General features: G+C 46.7%; 1 protein-coding gene across 1 annotated transcript; it reads left to right on the top strand.

Moving 5' to 3' along the window:
• The first annotated feature begins 9 nt into the window (after nucleotides 1-9).
• TMEM9B (TMEM9 domain family member B) lies at nucleotides 10-15,074 on the top strand. Its single transcript, XM_069740171.1, has 5 exons — nucleotides 10-172; nucleotides 1,692-1,783; nucleotides 2,324-2,432; nucleotides 7,188-7,322; nucleotides 14,749-15,074. The coding sequence occupies exons 1-5, from the start codon at nucleotides 98-100 to the stop codon at nucleotides 14,902-14,904; spliced, it is 567 nt and encodes a 188-aa protein (XP_069596272.1). The 5' UTR covers nucleotides 10-97; the 3' UTR covers nucleotides 14,905-15,074.
• The last annotated feature ends 761 nt before the right edge of the window (nucleotides 15,075-15,835 follow it).

Here is a 15,835-nt window from a genome sequence, read left to right as displayed (position 1 = left end):
CACTGTGCACACTGACCCGGAAGTCGGCCGGAAGTGGGGCTGCTCCTGTTGTGGTGCAGTCAGCTGACTGCAGGCTAGGGGCTGCCTAGGATCATTGATGATGGCGGCGATCCCCGCATACACCGCGGTGGTGATCCTGCTGCTGGCTGCGGTGCACGGCTCTGAGGAGAAGGTGAGAGGAGGGGACCGGGGTCTGTGCAGGGGGGAAGCATGCCCAGCTATAGCGCTGCGATCATATCTGTGTGTACGTCCAAAAGAGATGTCCTGGCACCCCCCAAATATGTACACAGCAACGGCTGAACATATGCAGACCCCCAAATATGCACAATGACTATATATATATATATATATATATATATATCTATATACACAGTCATAGTACTGAATATATACACCTTATAATCACTGCTGACTCCTCCCCCCGCATAGTCCCAGATCACCGCTGACTCCTCCCCCGCATAGTCCCAAATCACTGCTGACTCCTCCCCCGCATAGTCCCAAATCACTGCTGACTCCTCCCCCGCATAGTCCCAAATCACCGCTAACTCCTCCCCCGCATAGTCCCAGATCACCGCTGACTCCTCCCCCGCATAGTCCCAAATCACCGCTAACTCCTCCCCCGCATAGTCCCAGATCACCGCTGACTCCTCCCCCGCATAGTCCCAAATCACTGCTGAGTCCTCCCCTGCATAGTCCCAAATCACTGCTGACTCCTCCCCCCGCATAGTCCCAAATCACTGCTGACTCCTCCCCCGCATAGTCCCAGATCACTGCTGACTCCTCCCCGCATAGTCCCAAATCACTGCTGACTCCTCCCCCGCATAGTCCCAAATCACTGCTGACTCCTCCCCCGCATAGTCCCAGATCACCGCTGACTCCTCCCCCGCATAGTCCCAGATCACTGCTGACTCCTCCCTGCATACTCCCAGATCACCGCTGACTCCTCCCCCGCATGGTCCCAGATCACCGCTAACTCCTCCCTCCGCATAGTCCCAGATCACCGCTGACTCCTCCCCCGCATAGTCCCAAATCACCGCTGACTCCTCCCCTGCATAGTCCCAGATCACTGCTGACTCCTCCCCCGCATAGTCCCAGATCACTGCTGACTCCTCCCTCCGCATAGTCCCAGATCACCGCTGACTCCTCCCCCGCATAGTCCCAAATCACCGCTGACTCCTCCCCTGCATAGTCCCAGATCACTGCTGACTCCTCCCCCGCATAGTCCCAGATCACTGCTGACTCCTCCCCCGCATAGTCCCAGATCACCGCTGACTCCTCCCCCGCATAGTCCCAGATCACCGCTGACTCCTCCCCCGCATAGTCCCAAATCACCGCTGACTCCTCCCCTGCATAGTCCCAGATCACTGCTGACTCCTCCCCCGCATAGTCCCAGATCACCGCTGACTCCTCCCCCGCATAGTCCCAGATCACTGCTGACTCCTCCCCCGCATAGTCCCAGATCACCGCTGACTCCTCCCCCGCATAGTCCCAAATCACCGCTGACTCCTCCCCTGCATAGTCCCAGATCACCGCTGACTCCTCCCCTGCATAGTCCCAGATCACTGCTGACTCCTCCCCGCATACTCCCAGATCACCGCTGACTCCTCCCCCGCATAGTCCCAGATCACTGCTGACTCCTCCCCCGCATAGTCCCAGATCACCACGGTGTAATTGTTTTCATTGGTTCCCAGAATTCCGAGGACGTGCGCTGTAAATGTATCTGTCCCCCCTACAAGGACAAGCCGGGGAACATCTACAACCGGAACGTGACGCAGAAGGACTGGTCAGTGCCACTTCCTGTGCCGGTTACTGCTGAGCTCCATGAACTGTTGACAGAATGTAGAGTCTGGCGCCGAACCACAGAGAGAACACCATAAGATCACTGCTTGCAGTCAGTGAATAGATACATTCACTTTAAAGAGTTTAAAAACAAGACATTCTGCTCATAGCTTGTTACAATGTGTCAGCGTAGCCAAGAGCCTGGAGTCCAGCACAAGTGTGCGCTGCTGTGTACAGCTCAGAGGATCGTCTGCACTGATACATTGTAACAACAGCAGGTCTATTAAAGGAAACCAGAATGGTTCTGTAGCAGAAATCACCGCCTTTGTTTATATTTGTCGCTTATCTGAGCTGTTCTTTATATGGCAGGTAATAGGGGGGAGCAGACGTGAAGCCCCCGCACCAAGAGGATTTGTGGGGATTAGCTGATATTACCGTCCTCTCATGTACAAGCAGCATAGAATTTGCCACCTAGAATAAAGCAAAAGAGTATTTTTTGTGTGTAAAGCAGTTGATAATTGCGCTTCTGTTCTCCTGGTTTCAGCGATTGCCTCCATGTTGTCAGCCCCATGCCTGTACCGGGAGCGGACGTGGAAGCGTATTGTCTGCGCTGTGAATGTAAATATGAGGAGAGGAGCTCCGTCACCATCAAGGTGAGACACCGCTGCAGGCGATCGTGTACATTAGATACCTGACACGTGGATCCATCTCCCTTACACATGCACACTCGGTACAACTGACCATACATGTGTCCTCAGCCGGATAATGGTGACTTATATTCCATCACACGGCTGACATTGAAGTGTCCCCATCCTTCTCTTCCCTGACATGTTAGCGGGAGAGTACGGAGACATCTATACAAAATCAGAAATAACTGATAGCTGCACTCACTATTCTGCTGGTGCAGTCACTGTGTACATACATTACTGATCCTGAGTTACATCCTGTATTATACTCCAGAGCTGCTCTCACTATTCTGCTGGTGCAGTCACTGTGTACATACATTACTGATCCTGAGTTACCTCCTGTATTATACTCCAGAGCTGCACTGACTATTCTGCTGGTGCAGTCACTGTGTACATACATTACATTACTGATCCTGAGTTACATCCTGTATTATACTCCAGAGCTGCACTGACTATTCTGCTGGTGCAGTCACTGTGTACATACATTACATTACTGATCCTGAGTTACCTCCTGTATTATACTCCAGAGCTGCACTCACTATTCTGTTGGTGCAGTCACTGTGTACATGCATTACATTTCTGATCCTGAGTTACATCCTGTATTATACTCCAGAGCTGCACTCACTATTCTGCTGGTGCAGTCACTGTGTACATACATTACATTACTGATCCTGAGTTACATCCTGTATTATACCCCAGAGCTGCACTCACTATTCTGCTGGTGCAGTCACTGTGTACATACATTACATTTCTGATCCTGAGTTACCTCCTGTATTATACCCCAGATCTGCACTCACTATTCTGCTGGTACAGTCACTGTGTACATACATTACATTCCTGATCCTGAGTTACCTCCTATATTATACCCCAGAGCTGCACTCACTATTCTGCTGGTGCAGTCACTGTGTACATGCATTACATTTCTGATCCTGAGTTACATCCTGTATTATACTCCAGAGCTGCACTCACTATTCTGCTGGTGCAGTCACTGTGTACATACATTACATTACTGATCCTCAGTTACATCCTGTATTATACTCCAGAGCTGCACTCACTATTCTGCTGGTGCAGTCACTGTGTACATACATTACATTTCTGATCCTGAGTTACCTCCTGTATTTTACCCCAGATCTGCACTCACTATTCTGCTGGTGCAGTCACTGTGTACATACATTACATTCCTGATCCTGAGTTACATCCTGTATTATACCACAGAGCTGCACTCACTATTCTGCAGGTGCAGTCACTGTGTACATACATTACTGATCCTGAGTTACATCCTGTATTATACTCCAGAGCTGCACTCACTATTCTGCTGGTGCAGTCACTGTGTACATACATTACATTACTGATCCTGAGTTACATCCTGTATTATACTCCAGAGCTGCGCTCACTATTCTGCTGGTGCAGTCACTGTGTAAATACATTACATTACTGATCCTGAGTTACATCCTGTATTATACTCCAGAGCTGCACTCACTATTCTGCTGGTGCAGTCACTGTGTACATACATTACTGATCCTGAGTTACATCCTGTATTATACTCCAGAGCTGCACTCGCTATACTGCTGGTGCAGTCACTGTGTACATACATTACATTACTGATCCTGAGTTACATCCTGTATTATACTCCAGAGCTGCGCTCACTATTCTGCTGGTGCAGTCACTGTGTATATACATTACATTACTGATCCTGAGTTACATCCTGTATTATACTCCAGAGCTGCACGCACTATTCTGCTGGTGCAGTCACTGTGTACATACATTACATTACTGATCCTGAGTTACATCCTGTATTATACCCCAGAGCTGCACTCACTATTCTGCTGGTGCAGTCACTGTGTACATACATTACTGATCCTGAGTTACATCCTGTATTATACTCCAGAGCTGCACTCACTATTCTGCTGGTGCAGTCACTGTGTACATACATTACATTACTGATCCTGAGTTACCTCCTGTATTATACTCCAGATCTGCACTCACTTTTCTGCTGGTGCAGTCACTGTGTACATACATTACATTACTGATCCTGAGTTACATCCTGTATTATACTCCAGAGCTGCACTCACTATTCTGCTGGTGCAGTCACTGTGTACATACATTACATTACTGATCCTGAGTTACATCCTGTATTATACCCCAGAGCTGCACTCACTATTCTGCTGGTGCAGTCACTGTGTATATACATTACATTACTGATCCTGAGTTACCTCCTGTATTATACTCCAGAGCTGCACTCACTATTCTGCTGGTGCAGTCACTGTGTACATACATTACATTACTGATCCTGAGTTACCTCCTGTATTATACTCCAGAGCTGCACTCACTATTCTGTTGGTGCAGTCACTGTGTACATGCATTACATTTCTGATCCTGAGTTACATCCTGTATTATACTCCAGAGCTGCACTCACTATTCTGCTGGTGCAGTCACTGTGTACATACATTACATTACTGATCCTGAGTTACATCCTGTATTATACCCCAGAGCTGCACTCACTATTCTGCTGGTGCAGTCACTGTGTACATACATTACATTTCTGATCCTGAGTTACCTCCTGTATTATACCCCAGATCTGCACTCACTATTCTGCTGGTACAGTCACTGTGTACATACATTACATTCCTGATCCTGAGTTACCTCCTATATTATACCCCAGAGCTGCACTCACTATTCTGCTGGTGCAGTCACTGTGTACATGCATTACATTTCTGATCCTGAGTTACATCCTGTATTATACTCCAGAGCTGCACTCACTATTCTGCTGGTGCAGTCACTGTGTACATACATTACATTACTGATCCTCAGTTACATCCTGTATTATACTCCAGAGCTGCACTCACTATTCTGCTGGTGCAGTCACTGTGTACATACATTACATTTCTGATCCTGAGTTACCTCCTGTATTTTACCCCAGATCTGCACTCACTATTCTGCTGGTGCAGTCACTGTGTACATACATTACATTCCTGATCCTGAGTTACATCCTGTATTATACCACAGAGCTGCACTCACTATTCTGCAGGTGCAGTCACTGTGTACATACATTACATTACTGATCCTGAGTTACATCCTGTATTATACTCCAGAGCTGCACTCACTATTCTGCTGGTGCAGTCACTGTGTACATACATTACATTACTGATCCTGAGTTACATCCTGTATTATACCCCAGAGCTGCACTCACTATTCTGCTGGTGCAGTCACTGTGTATATACATTACATTACTGATCCTGAGTTACCTCCTGTATTATACTCCAGAGCTGCACTCACTATTCTGCTGGTGCAGTCACTGTGTACATACATTACATTACTGATCCTGAGTTACCTACTGTATTATACTCCAGAGCTGCGCTCACTATTCTGCTGGTGCAGTCACTGTGTACATACATTACATTACTGATCCTGAGTTACATCCTGTATTATACTCCAGAGCTGCACTCACTATTCTGCTGGTGCAGTCACTGTGTACATACATTACATTACGGATCCTGAGTTACATCCTGTATTATACTCCAGAGCTGCACTCACTATTCTGCTGGTGCAGTCACTGTGTACATACATTACATTACTGATCCTGAGTTACCTCCTGTATTATACTCCAGAGCTGCACTCACTATTCTGCTGGTGCAGTCACTGTGTACATACATTACTGATCCTGAGTTACCTCCTGTATTATACCCCAGAGCTGCACTCACTATTCTGCTGGTGCAGTCACTGTGTACATACATTACATTACGGATCCTGAGTTAAATCCTGTATTATACCCCAGAGCTGCACTCACTATTCTGCTGGTGCAGTCACTGTGTACATACATTACATTACGGATCCTGAGTTATATCCTGTATTATACCCTAGAGCTGCACTCACTATTCTGCTGGTGCAGTCACTGTGTATATACATTACATTACTGATCCTGAGTTACCTCCTGTATTATACTCCAGAGCTGCACTCACTATTCTGCTGGTGCAGTCACTGTGTATATACATTACATTACTGATCCTGAGTTACATCCTGTATTATACTCCAGAGCTGCACTCACTATTCTGCTCGTGCAGTCACTGTGTACATACATTACATTACTGATCCTGAGTTACATCCTGTATTGTACCCCAGAGCTGCACTCACTATTCTGCTGGTGCAGTCACTGTGTACATACATTACATTACTGATCCTGAGTTACATCCTGTATTATACCCCAGAGCTGCACTCACTATTCTGCTGGTGCAGTCACTGTGTACATACATTACATTACTGATCCTGAGTTACCTCCTGTATTATACCCCAGAGCTGCACTCACTATTCTGCTGGTGCAGTCACTGTGTACATACATTACATTACTGATCCTGAGTTACATCCTGTATTATACCCCAGAGCTGCACTCACTATTCTGCTGGTGCAGTCACTGTGTACATACATTACATTACTGATCCTGAGTTACATCCTGTATTATACTCCAGAGCTGCACTCACTATTCTGCTGGTGCAGTCACTGTGTACATACATTACTGATCCTGAGTTACATCCTGTATTATACCCCAGAGCTGCACTCACTATTCTGCTGGTGCAGTCACTGTGTACATACATTACTGATCCTGAGTTACATCCTGTATTATACCCCAGAGCTGCACTCACTATTCTGCTGGTGCAGTCACTGTGCACACACATTGCTTATCCTGTATTATACTCCAGAGCTGCGCTCGGTTCTTGTCCTCCGCAGGTGACGATCATCATTTACCTGTCCATCCTCGGCCTCCTCCTGCTGTACATGGTGTACCTGACCCTGGTGGAGCCCATGCTGAAGAGACGTCTCTTTGGTCACTCTCAGCTGATACAGAATGATGAAGATGTTGGGGTGAGTTTGGACACCTGCACTGCGGCTCCATCGGGGGGCGCTCCTCCACATAGTGCATTATGGGAGCACTATGGCCACACTTGGTGCTGGGCAGTTTTGGTGGCTTTATCTCCCCGTCATACACAATAGCGCCTGTTTACACAGCAGAGCTGATGAGTGCTGAGCGTAACGCTGCGGTCGCTCCACGTCGGCTCTGGCTCCAGCTCTCGGGCGTTCGTGTTGATTACTATAACAGAGGGGTAACCTGATCCGTCTGCTCAATGCCCGGCAGCTGCCGCGTGTTGTATAAACACATAAACAAGAGAAAGAAAAAGACACTGGTACAAAAATGCACACCACCCAATATATAGACAAAATACAAAAAACACTTTATTGGCAAAACAATAAAAACAGTTAAAAACACTACACCACCGCAGACCACCTGGATACAAGATACACATGTCTATATAAAAGCAATAAATACAGCCTGTCACCATGCCCATAGGGTATATGAAGCGTATATAGTAATACTATCCTACCTAACGGCTCATGGGGAATCTAAGAGTAACCATATAAAAGTGGTAACTCACACACCCTCAAGATGAATTAGGCCAAATAGCCACAAGACACCCATATGTACCGGTGGAAAAGGAAGATCCCATTCATAGGTCAAAAGGGCATAATACCTGTGATAGAGTACAAGCCAACCTATAGACTGGCAAGCCGAGGTATCCAGGGGACTGGGTGGACCATAGCCCCACGCGTATCGCCTCCCAAATGAGGCTTCGTCAGGGGAAGTATGTGCCCAGCCAATAAACAAGTGTTTATATAGATCCGCAATCATGTTTTAAAACTCTTACCGGTGTGTGTACACGTCTGACCATAAGGGCTGCAGCGCCACCCCCGAAACCGGAAATGACAAGCCTAGAAGGCTAGAGAGCCAGGCATATAGAGCATCCGCAAGAGGGTGCACATGAAGCGCGCATGCGCAGTAGTGTACAGAGAAGCGCAGTTACAACAAGAGCTGCGGCCTCCCCCGAGCCGGAGACAGCGCACCCAAGGGGCCAAAAAGCCAGGCGTACCAAGCGCCTGTATATAAGCTGAGAGGTGCACACGGAACACGCATGCGCAATACAACGCCATAATATGCGTAGTAGCAGAGAGGCGCAGTCATAATAAGAACTGCAGCCTCCCCCGAACCGGAAACAGCGTACCTGAAGGGCTATAAAGCCAGGCGTACCAAGCGCCTGCATATCGGCAGAAAGGTGCACAGGCACACGCATGCGCAGTAGTACCTAAAGGAGCGCAGTCACAATTACAGAAACGCCTGTATAATAACAGCGCCTGTATATAAATACCATACGCCTGTGGCCAGATAAAAAGTGGCCGTACCATCAGATGCGCATGCCTGGGACAATCCCATGATAATGAAAACCGCACATAACCACATGAGCGATGGGTTAAAGGTGCACATGCCAAATAGACCCGAACACCATAATACAAAAACCATATAGATAGACGAGCGCGCGTCCGCGACTAGTGCCAAACAATATTTCCCCCATATGGTGTATTCCAAATCATATAAGTCCCTCCCTGCGTATGCCCGAGAGATATTCCCGAGCTGGCGCAGACAGGTTGCAAAAATGAAAAAGGGCCCATGCAGAAAAAGGGGGGAAGAGTGTATAGCACTACATACATTCCCATAGGGTCCACACAGATACAGTGGGGCAAAAAAGTATTTAGTCAGTCAGCAATAGTGCAAGTTCCACCACTTAAAAAGATGAGAGGCGTCTGTAATTTACATCATAGGTAGACCTCAACTATGGGAGACAAACTGAGAAAAAAAAATCCAGAAAATCACATTGTCTGTATTTTTAACATTTTATTTGCATATTATGGTGGAAAATAAGTATTTGGTCAGAAACAAATTTTCATCTCAATACTTTGTAATATATCCTTTGTTGGCAATGACTCGAGGTCAAACGTTTTCTGTAAGTCTTCACAAGGTTGCCACACACTGTTGTTGGTATGTTGGCCCATTCCTCCATGCAGATCTCCTCTAGAGCAGTGATGTTTTTGGCTTTTCGCTTGGCAACACGGACTTTCAACTCCCTCCAAAGGTTTTCTATAGGGTTGAGATCTGGAAACTGGCTAGGCCACTCCAGGACCTTGAAATGCTTCTTATGAAGCCACTCCTTCGTTGCCCTGGCGGTGTGCTTTGGATCATTGTCATGTTGAAAGACCCAGCCACGTTTCATCTTCAATGCCCTTGCTGATGGAAGGAGGTTTGCACTCAAAATCTCACGATACATGGCCCCATTCATTCTTTCATGTACCCGGATCAGTCGTCCTGGCCCCTTTGCAGAGAAACAGCCCCAAAGCATGATGTTTCCACCACCATGCTTTACAGTAGGTATGGTGTTTGATGGATGCAACTCAGTATTCTTTTTCCTCCAAACACGACAAGTTGTGTTTCTACCAAACAGTTCCAGTTTGGTTTCATCAGACCATAGGACATTCTCCCAAAACTCCTCTGGATCATCCAAATGCTCTCTAGCAAACTTCAGACGGGCCCGGACATGTACTGGCTTAAGCAGTGGGACACGTCTGGCACTGCAGGATCTGAGTCCATGGTGGCGTAGTGTGTTACTTATGGTAGGCCTTGTTACATTGGTCCCAGCTCTCTGCAGTTCATTCACTAGGTCCCCCTGCGTGGTTCTGGGATTTTTGCTCACCGTTCTTGTGATCATTCTGACCCCACGGGGTGGGATTTTGCGTGGAGCCCCAGATCGAGGGAGATTATCAGGGGTCTTGTATGTCTTCCATTTTCTAATTATTGCTCCCACTGTTGATTTCTTCACTCCAAGCTGGTTGGCTATTGCAGATTCAGTCTTCCCAGCCTGGTGCAGGGCTACAATTTTGTTTCTGGTGTCCTTTGACAGCTCTTTGGTCTTCACCATAGTGGAGTTTGGAGTCAGACTGTTTGAGGGTGTGCACAGGTGTCTTTTTATACTGATAACAAGTTTAAACAGGAGCCATTACTACAGGTAATGAGTGGAGGAAAGAGGAGCCTCTTAAAGAAGAAGTTACAGGTCTGTGAGAGCCAGAAATCTTGATTGTTTGTTTCTGACCAAATACTTATTTTCCACCATAATATGCAAATAAAATGATAAAAAACAGACAATGTGATTTTCTGGATTTTTTTTTGTCAGTTTGTCTCCCATAGTTGAGGTCTACCTATGAAGTAAATTACAGACGCCTCTCATCTTTTTAAGTGGTGGAACTTGCACTATTGCTGACTGACTAAATACTTTTTTGCCCCACTGTATATAGATGCCAGAAGAAACGACAAAGCATGCAGACCAGGGGGCATAATTATATCTCACTCACACATATAGACTCATCTACCCCCAAGGGACCACATATACAACAATACACATATATAAACCATCCATATGAGGGGTCTCACTCATACCCATACACACAACACATAACAACCACACATACCCAAAACAACACATATATGTAGTCTACACATAGCAAAAGCTCACATATCCCATCAACACCAGCAAAGAAGGCGAGAAAGAGGGAGGGAAAGAGGTGGAAGGGGAAGTAGGGAAAAACAGAATCACACAGACACGTCAACCACCACAATAAACCAATAATGATTATAGACAACCAACATAGTAATTAAGTATTTATTGTATATAATATATGATATGTCTTGAATAAGTATAAATACCCTAGATCTAATATATATGCCCCAAATGGAGCAATCCCAAATCCTATCAAATGGGAACATAAAAATATAGAAATACCCATCAGAATTGATGAGGATAAGACCAAAGGTGAATGATAGTCCGGAACCATTGGGAGAAAAATTTGTCGTATCCATCACAAAGGGTCCCGATATAAAGACCTAAGTAGGTCCATCTGAAGCCCCAAAGGATAATGTGGGGTTAGACTTAGGGGGTCCTTTCCCTGTGGGGACTGTAACATCTGTCCCCACATGGGTCCAACTAGGGAATTTTTTCAAAATCCTGTCGATGGTGTGACATATAAACTTGGGGGGTATATCAACTGTAGGACCAGATGTGTCATTTATGCTCTCATCTGTCCTTGTAAGATGGTCTGTGTGGTTCCAGACCTCTCAGGAATTGCGACGGAGGGTCCAAAAACACTTTTCTACAATCAACCTGGCAAGAAGTGACAGTGATAAAGGGAGGACCCTGACCCTGGTGGCGGCCCACTGTCTAACACACCACTCTGGGAGTACCATGAATACACGGGTGGTTGGATTAGAAAAGATCCTTATGTCGGAGAGGGGGGGGGGGGGGCTCCCCCAAAAAAGGCTTACTTCAAGTAGAGTCACGGTGGACTTTTAATTTGGGATCTGGTGCTCCTACAGGTTTGAATGAGGAGCTGCTATTCACCGGATTCCTTGGTTAATCTACGTACATGTGGACTATCGGATTGTATCCTCCCCCCTCCCCCCCCCCCCCCTGGAGAAATGATGTTAAACACATGGGACCTAGGATGAACATGAAACATCATGGATGGTTCTTCATTGGCATATCATTCTCATTTTGGATTCAAGACCATTATGGGACTAATAATATTGGCTTTATGCCCAACACTGATTTTGGTCTTTCCTCCTTGGCCATTGTGCCATCTATTACATGGTATATGCTTGTTTGGCTCATGGGGGCAGTATTAGTGATTCAGGCTGGCTCATGGGGGCAGGTTTTGGATGATATGCATATTGGTGTGTGGGGGGGTTCCGGGGTATGGTTTGTGGATATGTGGGACAGTGTTTTAGGTAGGCCTTTTGGTGTTTATACTTGGGTAAAAAGAAGAAGCCTTAATAAAGGATGGGCTGGTCCCATATTATGCATTATCCTTTGGGGCTTCACATGGACCTACTTAGGTCTTTATATCGGGACCCTTTGTGATGGATACGACAAATTTTTCTCCCAATGGTTCCGGACTATCATTCACCTTTGGTCTTATCCTCATCAATTCTGATGGGTATTTCTATATTTTTATGTTCCCATTTGATAGGATTTGGGATTGCTCCATTTGGGGCATATATATTAGATCTAGGGTATTTATACTTATTCAAGACATATCATATATTATATACAATAAATACTTAATTACTATGTTGGTTGTCTATAATCATTATTGGTTTATTGTGGTGGTTGACGTGTCTGTGTGATTCTGTTTTTCCCTACTTCCCCTTCCACCTCTTTCTCGCCTTCTTTTCTGGTGTTGATGGGATATGTGAGCTTTTGCTATGTGTAGACTACATATATGTGTTGTTTTGGGTATGTGTGGTTGTTATGTGTTGTGTGTATGGGTATGAGTGAGACCCCTCATATGGATGGTTTATATATGTGTATTGTTGTATATGTGGTCCCTTGGGGGTAGATGAGTCTATATGTGTGAGTGAGATATAATTATGCCCCCTGGTCTGCATGCTTTGTCGTTTCTTCTGGCATCTATATATCTGTGTGGACCCTATGGGAATGTATGTAGTGCTATACACTCTTCCCCCCCTTTTTCTGCATGGGCCCTTTTTCATTTTTGCAACCTGTCTGCGCCAGCTCGGGAATATCTCTCGGGCATACGCAGGGAGGGACTTATATGATTTGGAATACACCATATGGGGGAACTATTGTTTGGCACTAGTCGCGGACGCGCGCTCGTCTATCTATATGGTTTTTGTATTATGGTGTTTGGGTCTATTTGGCATGTGCACCTTTAACCCATCGCTCATGTGGTTATGTGCGGTTTTCATTATCATGGGATTGTCCCAGGCATGCGCATCTGATGGTACGGCCACTTTATATCTGGCCACAGGCGTATGGTATTTATATACAGGCGCTGTTATTATACAGGCGTTTCTGTAATTGTGACTGCGCTCCTTTAGGTACTACTGCGCATGCGTGTGCCTGTGCACCTTTCTGCCTATATGCAGGCGCTTGGTACGCCTGGCTTTATAGCCCTTCAGGTACGCTGTTTCTGGTTCGGGGGAGGCTGCAGTTCTTATTATGACTGCGCCTCTCTGCTACTACGCATATTATGGCGTTGTATTGTGCATGCGTGTTCCGTGTGCACCTCTCTGCTTATATGCAGGCGCTTGGTACGCCTGGCTTTATAGCCCTTCAGGTACGCTGTTTCTGGTTCGGGGGAGGCTGCAGTTCTTATTATGACTGCGCCTCTCTGCTACTATGCATATTATGGCGTTGTATTGCGCATGCGTGTTCCGTGTGCACCTCTCTGCTTATATGCAGGCGCTTGGTACGCCTGGCTTTTTGGCCCCTTGGGTGCGCTGTCTCCGGCTCGGGGGAGGCCGCAGCTCTTGTTGTAACTGCGCTTCTCTGTACACTACTGCGCATGCGCGCTTCATGTGCACCCTCTTGCGGATGCTCTATATGCCTGGCTCTCTAGCCTTCTAGGCTTGTCATTTCCGGTTTCGGGGGTGGCGCTGCAGCCCTTATGGTCAGACGTGTACACACACCGGTAAGAGTTTTAAAACATGATTGCGGATCTATATAAACACTTGTTTATTGGCTGGGCACATACTTCCCCTGACGAAGCCTCATTTGGGAGGCGATACGCGTGGGGCTATGGTCCACCCAGTCCCCTGCATACCTCGGCTTGCCAGTCTATAGGTTGGCTTGTACTCTATCACAGGTATTATGCCCTTTTGACCTATGAATGGGATCTTCCTTTTCCACCGGTACATATGGGTGTCTTGTGGCTATTTGGCCTAATTCATCTTGAGGGTGTGTGAGTTACCACTTTTATATGGTTACTCTTAGATTCCCCATGAGCCGTTAGGTAGGATAGTATTACTATATACGCTTCATATACCCTATGGGCATGGTGACAGGCTGTATTTATTGCTTGTATATAGATATGTGTATCTTGTATCCAGGTGGTCTGCGGTGGTGTAGTGTTTTTAACTGTTTTTATTGTTTTGCCAATAAAGTGTTTTTTGTATTTTGTCTATATATTGGGTGGTGTGCATTTTTGTAGCAGTGTCTTTTTCTTTCTCTTGTTCATGCTATTTTTCTGCTACTTGCACCCCCTGCTCGTATATGACTGTTATGGTTGTGCGCCTACATTCTTGGTTTTCATTGTATAAACACATAGTGACAATGGCGAGTCACCAATGTCCCGGCGTCATTGTCCGGATGGTATCTGGCGGCGGTCTACATCAGGAGAGCTGACACGTTTTAGTGTCCGTGAGCGGACGTGCGTAGATCTGGTTCTCAGCGCTCTCGGCTCTGAGCAGGACAAGGGCCGACCCTGGCTTCATTCACTGACAGGACGCAGAGCTCCTATCCACAGTCTGTTAGCAATCTGCAGAGCTTTTCACTCGTTCCGGTGTTTCCAGATGACGCCGTCGTGACGCACATTCTGGCTTTCTATCTTTCAGGATCACCAGCCCTTCGCTAACGCCCACGATGTGCTGGCCCGATCCAGGAGCCGCGCCAACGTGCTGAACAAGGTGGAATACGCTCAGCAGCGCTGGAAGTTACAAGTGCAAGAACAGCGCAAGTCCGTGTTTGACCGCCACGTGGTGCTGAGCTAATCAGAGGAAGGCCGGCTCCGCAGTCAGGACTCCACCATGGTACCGTCCGCACTGGTGGGTTTCTGGACTCCTGGGCATTGTGCAGGACCCCGTAACAGGCAGATTCCTGGGTAGTGACCGCAGTGTAAATACAGATGATCCTACTAATAAAATGGTTAATGTGTTCTGTCGCTGCCGCGATTACGTGTTTATATTCCCGTCACTGTGATTCCTGCGTAACTGAAGGACTTGCATATCCTCCGGCACTGGGCTGTCGGATCCCTTCTCATCGCTGATTACTGGGTGATCGATCAGATCATACATCATATATAGAGGACCCCATACCCCTAATGTAATCATCGGCAAGACCCCTGATTATTGCATGCTCCGCGGCATTCACAGGTTCTGTATTTGTAGTGCATGTCTGCACAGGGGCAGAGACCACACTGGACACCGCTGTAAGACTGGAGACCTTACTATCACCATTACCCGATTCTGCCATCTTCAGGTCGTGACTGTTATTGCAGCTAAGCCTTCTATAAGTGAGCGGGGCTGAGCTGCAGTACCACACACATCCTTCGGAAGGGGGGAGGGCACTGTTTTGGAGAAGAGTAGCCATCCTTCTCTAATCCCGAACCTCCCCTTTTATGATTGTTCTGCAACTTCTTTTTTTCACCACTGAAGAACTCTGCTTGCTTCCTGTGGATTGCAACATTTTTTGGTTCCACTGTAATTCCATGGTTTCGCAGCTGGAAGTTTGTTACAGTGTTGCCTCTATGAGATGAACACAAATCTCGGTACTGTCTTGAACTCCAGGCTGATGGTTATTATCTACACTGACACATTGTAACAAGTCCATACACAGGTAGTGCAGGATCAGTTTTCAGCCTCCGGATGTTTGTTACAGTGTGTCAGTGCAGGCGGCTTCACCTGAGGTTAGCACATATCTCTG

This window comes from Ranitomeya imitator, chromosome 9 (assembly GCF_032444005.1).
Source record: "Ranitomeya imitator isolate aRanImi1 chromosome 9, aRanImi1.pri, whole genome shotgun sequence".
Classification (NCBI taxonomy): Eukaryota; Metazoa; Chordata; class Amphibia; order Anura; family Dendrobatidae; genus Ranitomeya; species Ranitomeya imitator.
This window is presented reverse-complemented; position numbering and strand designations above follow the sequence as displayed.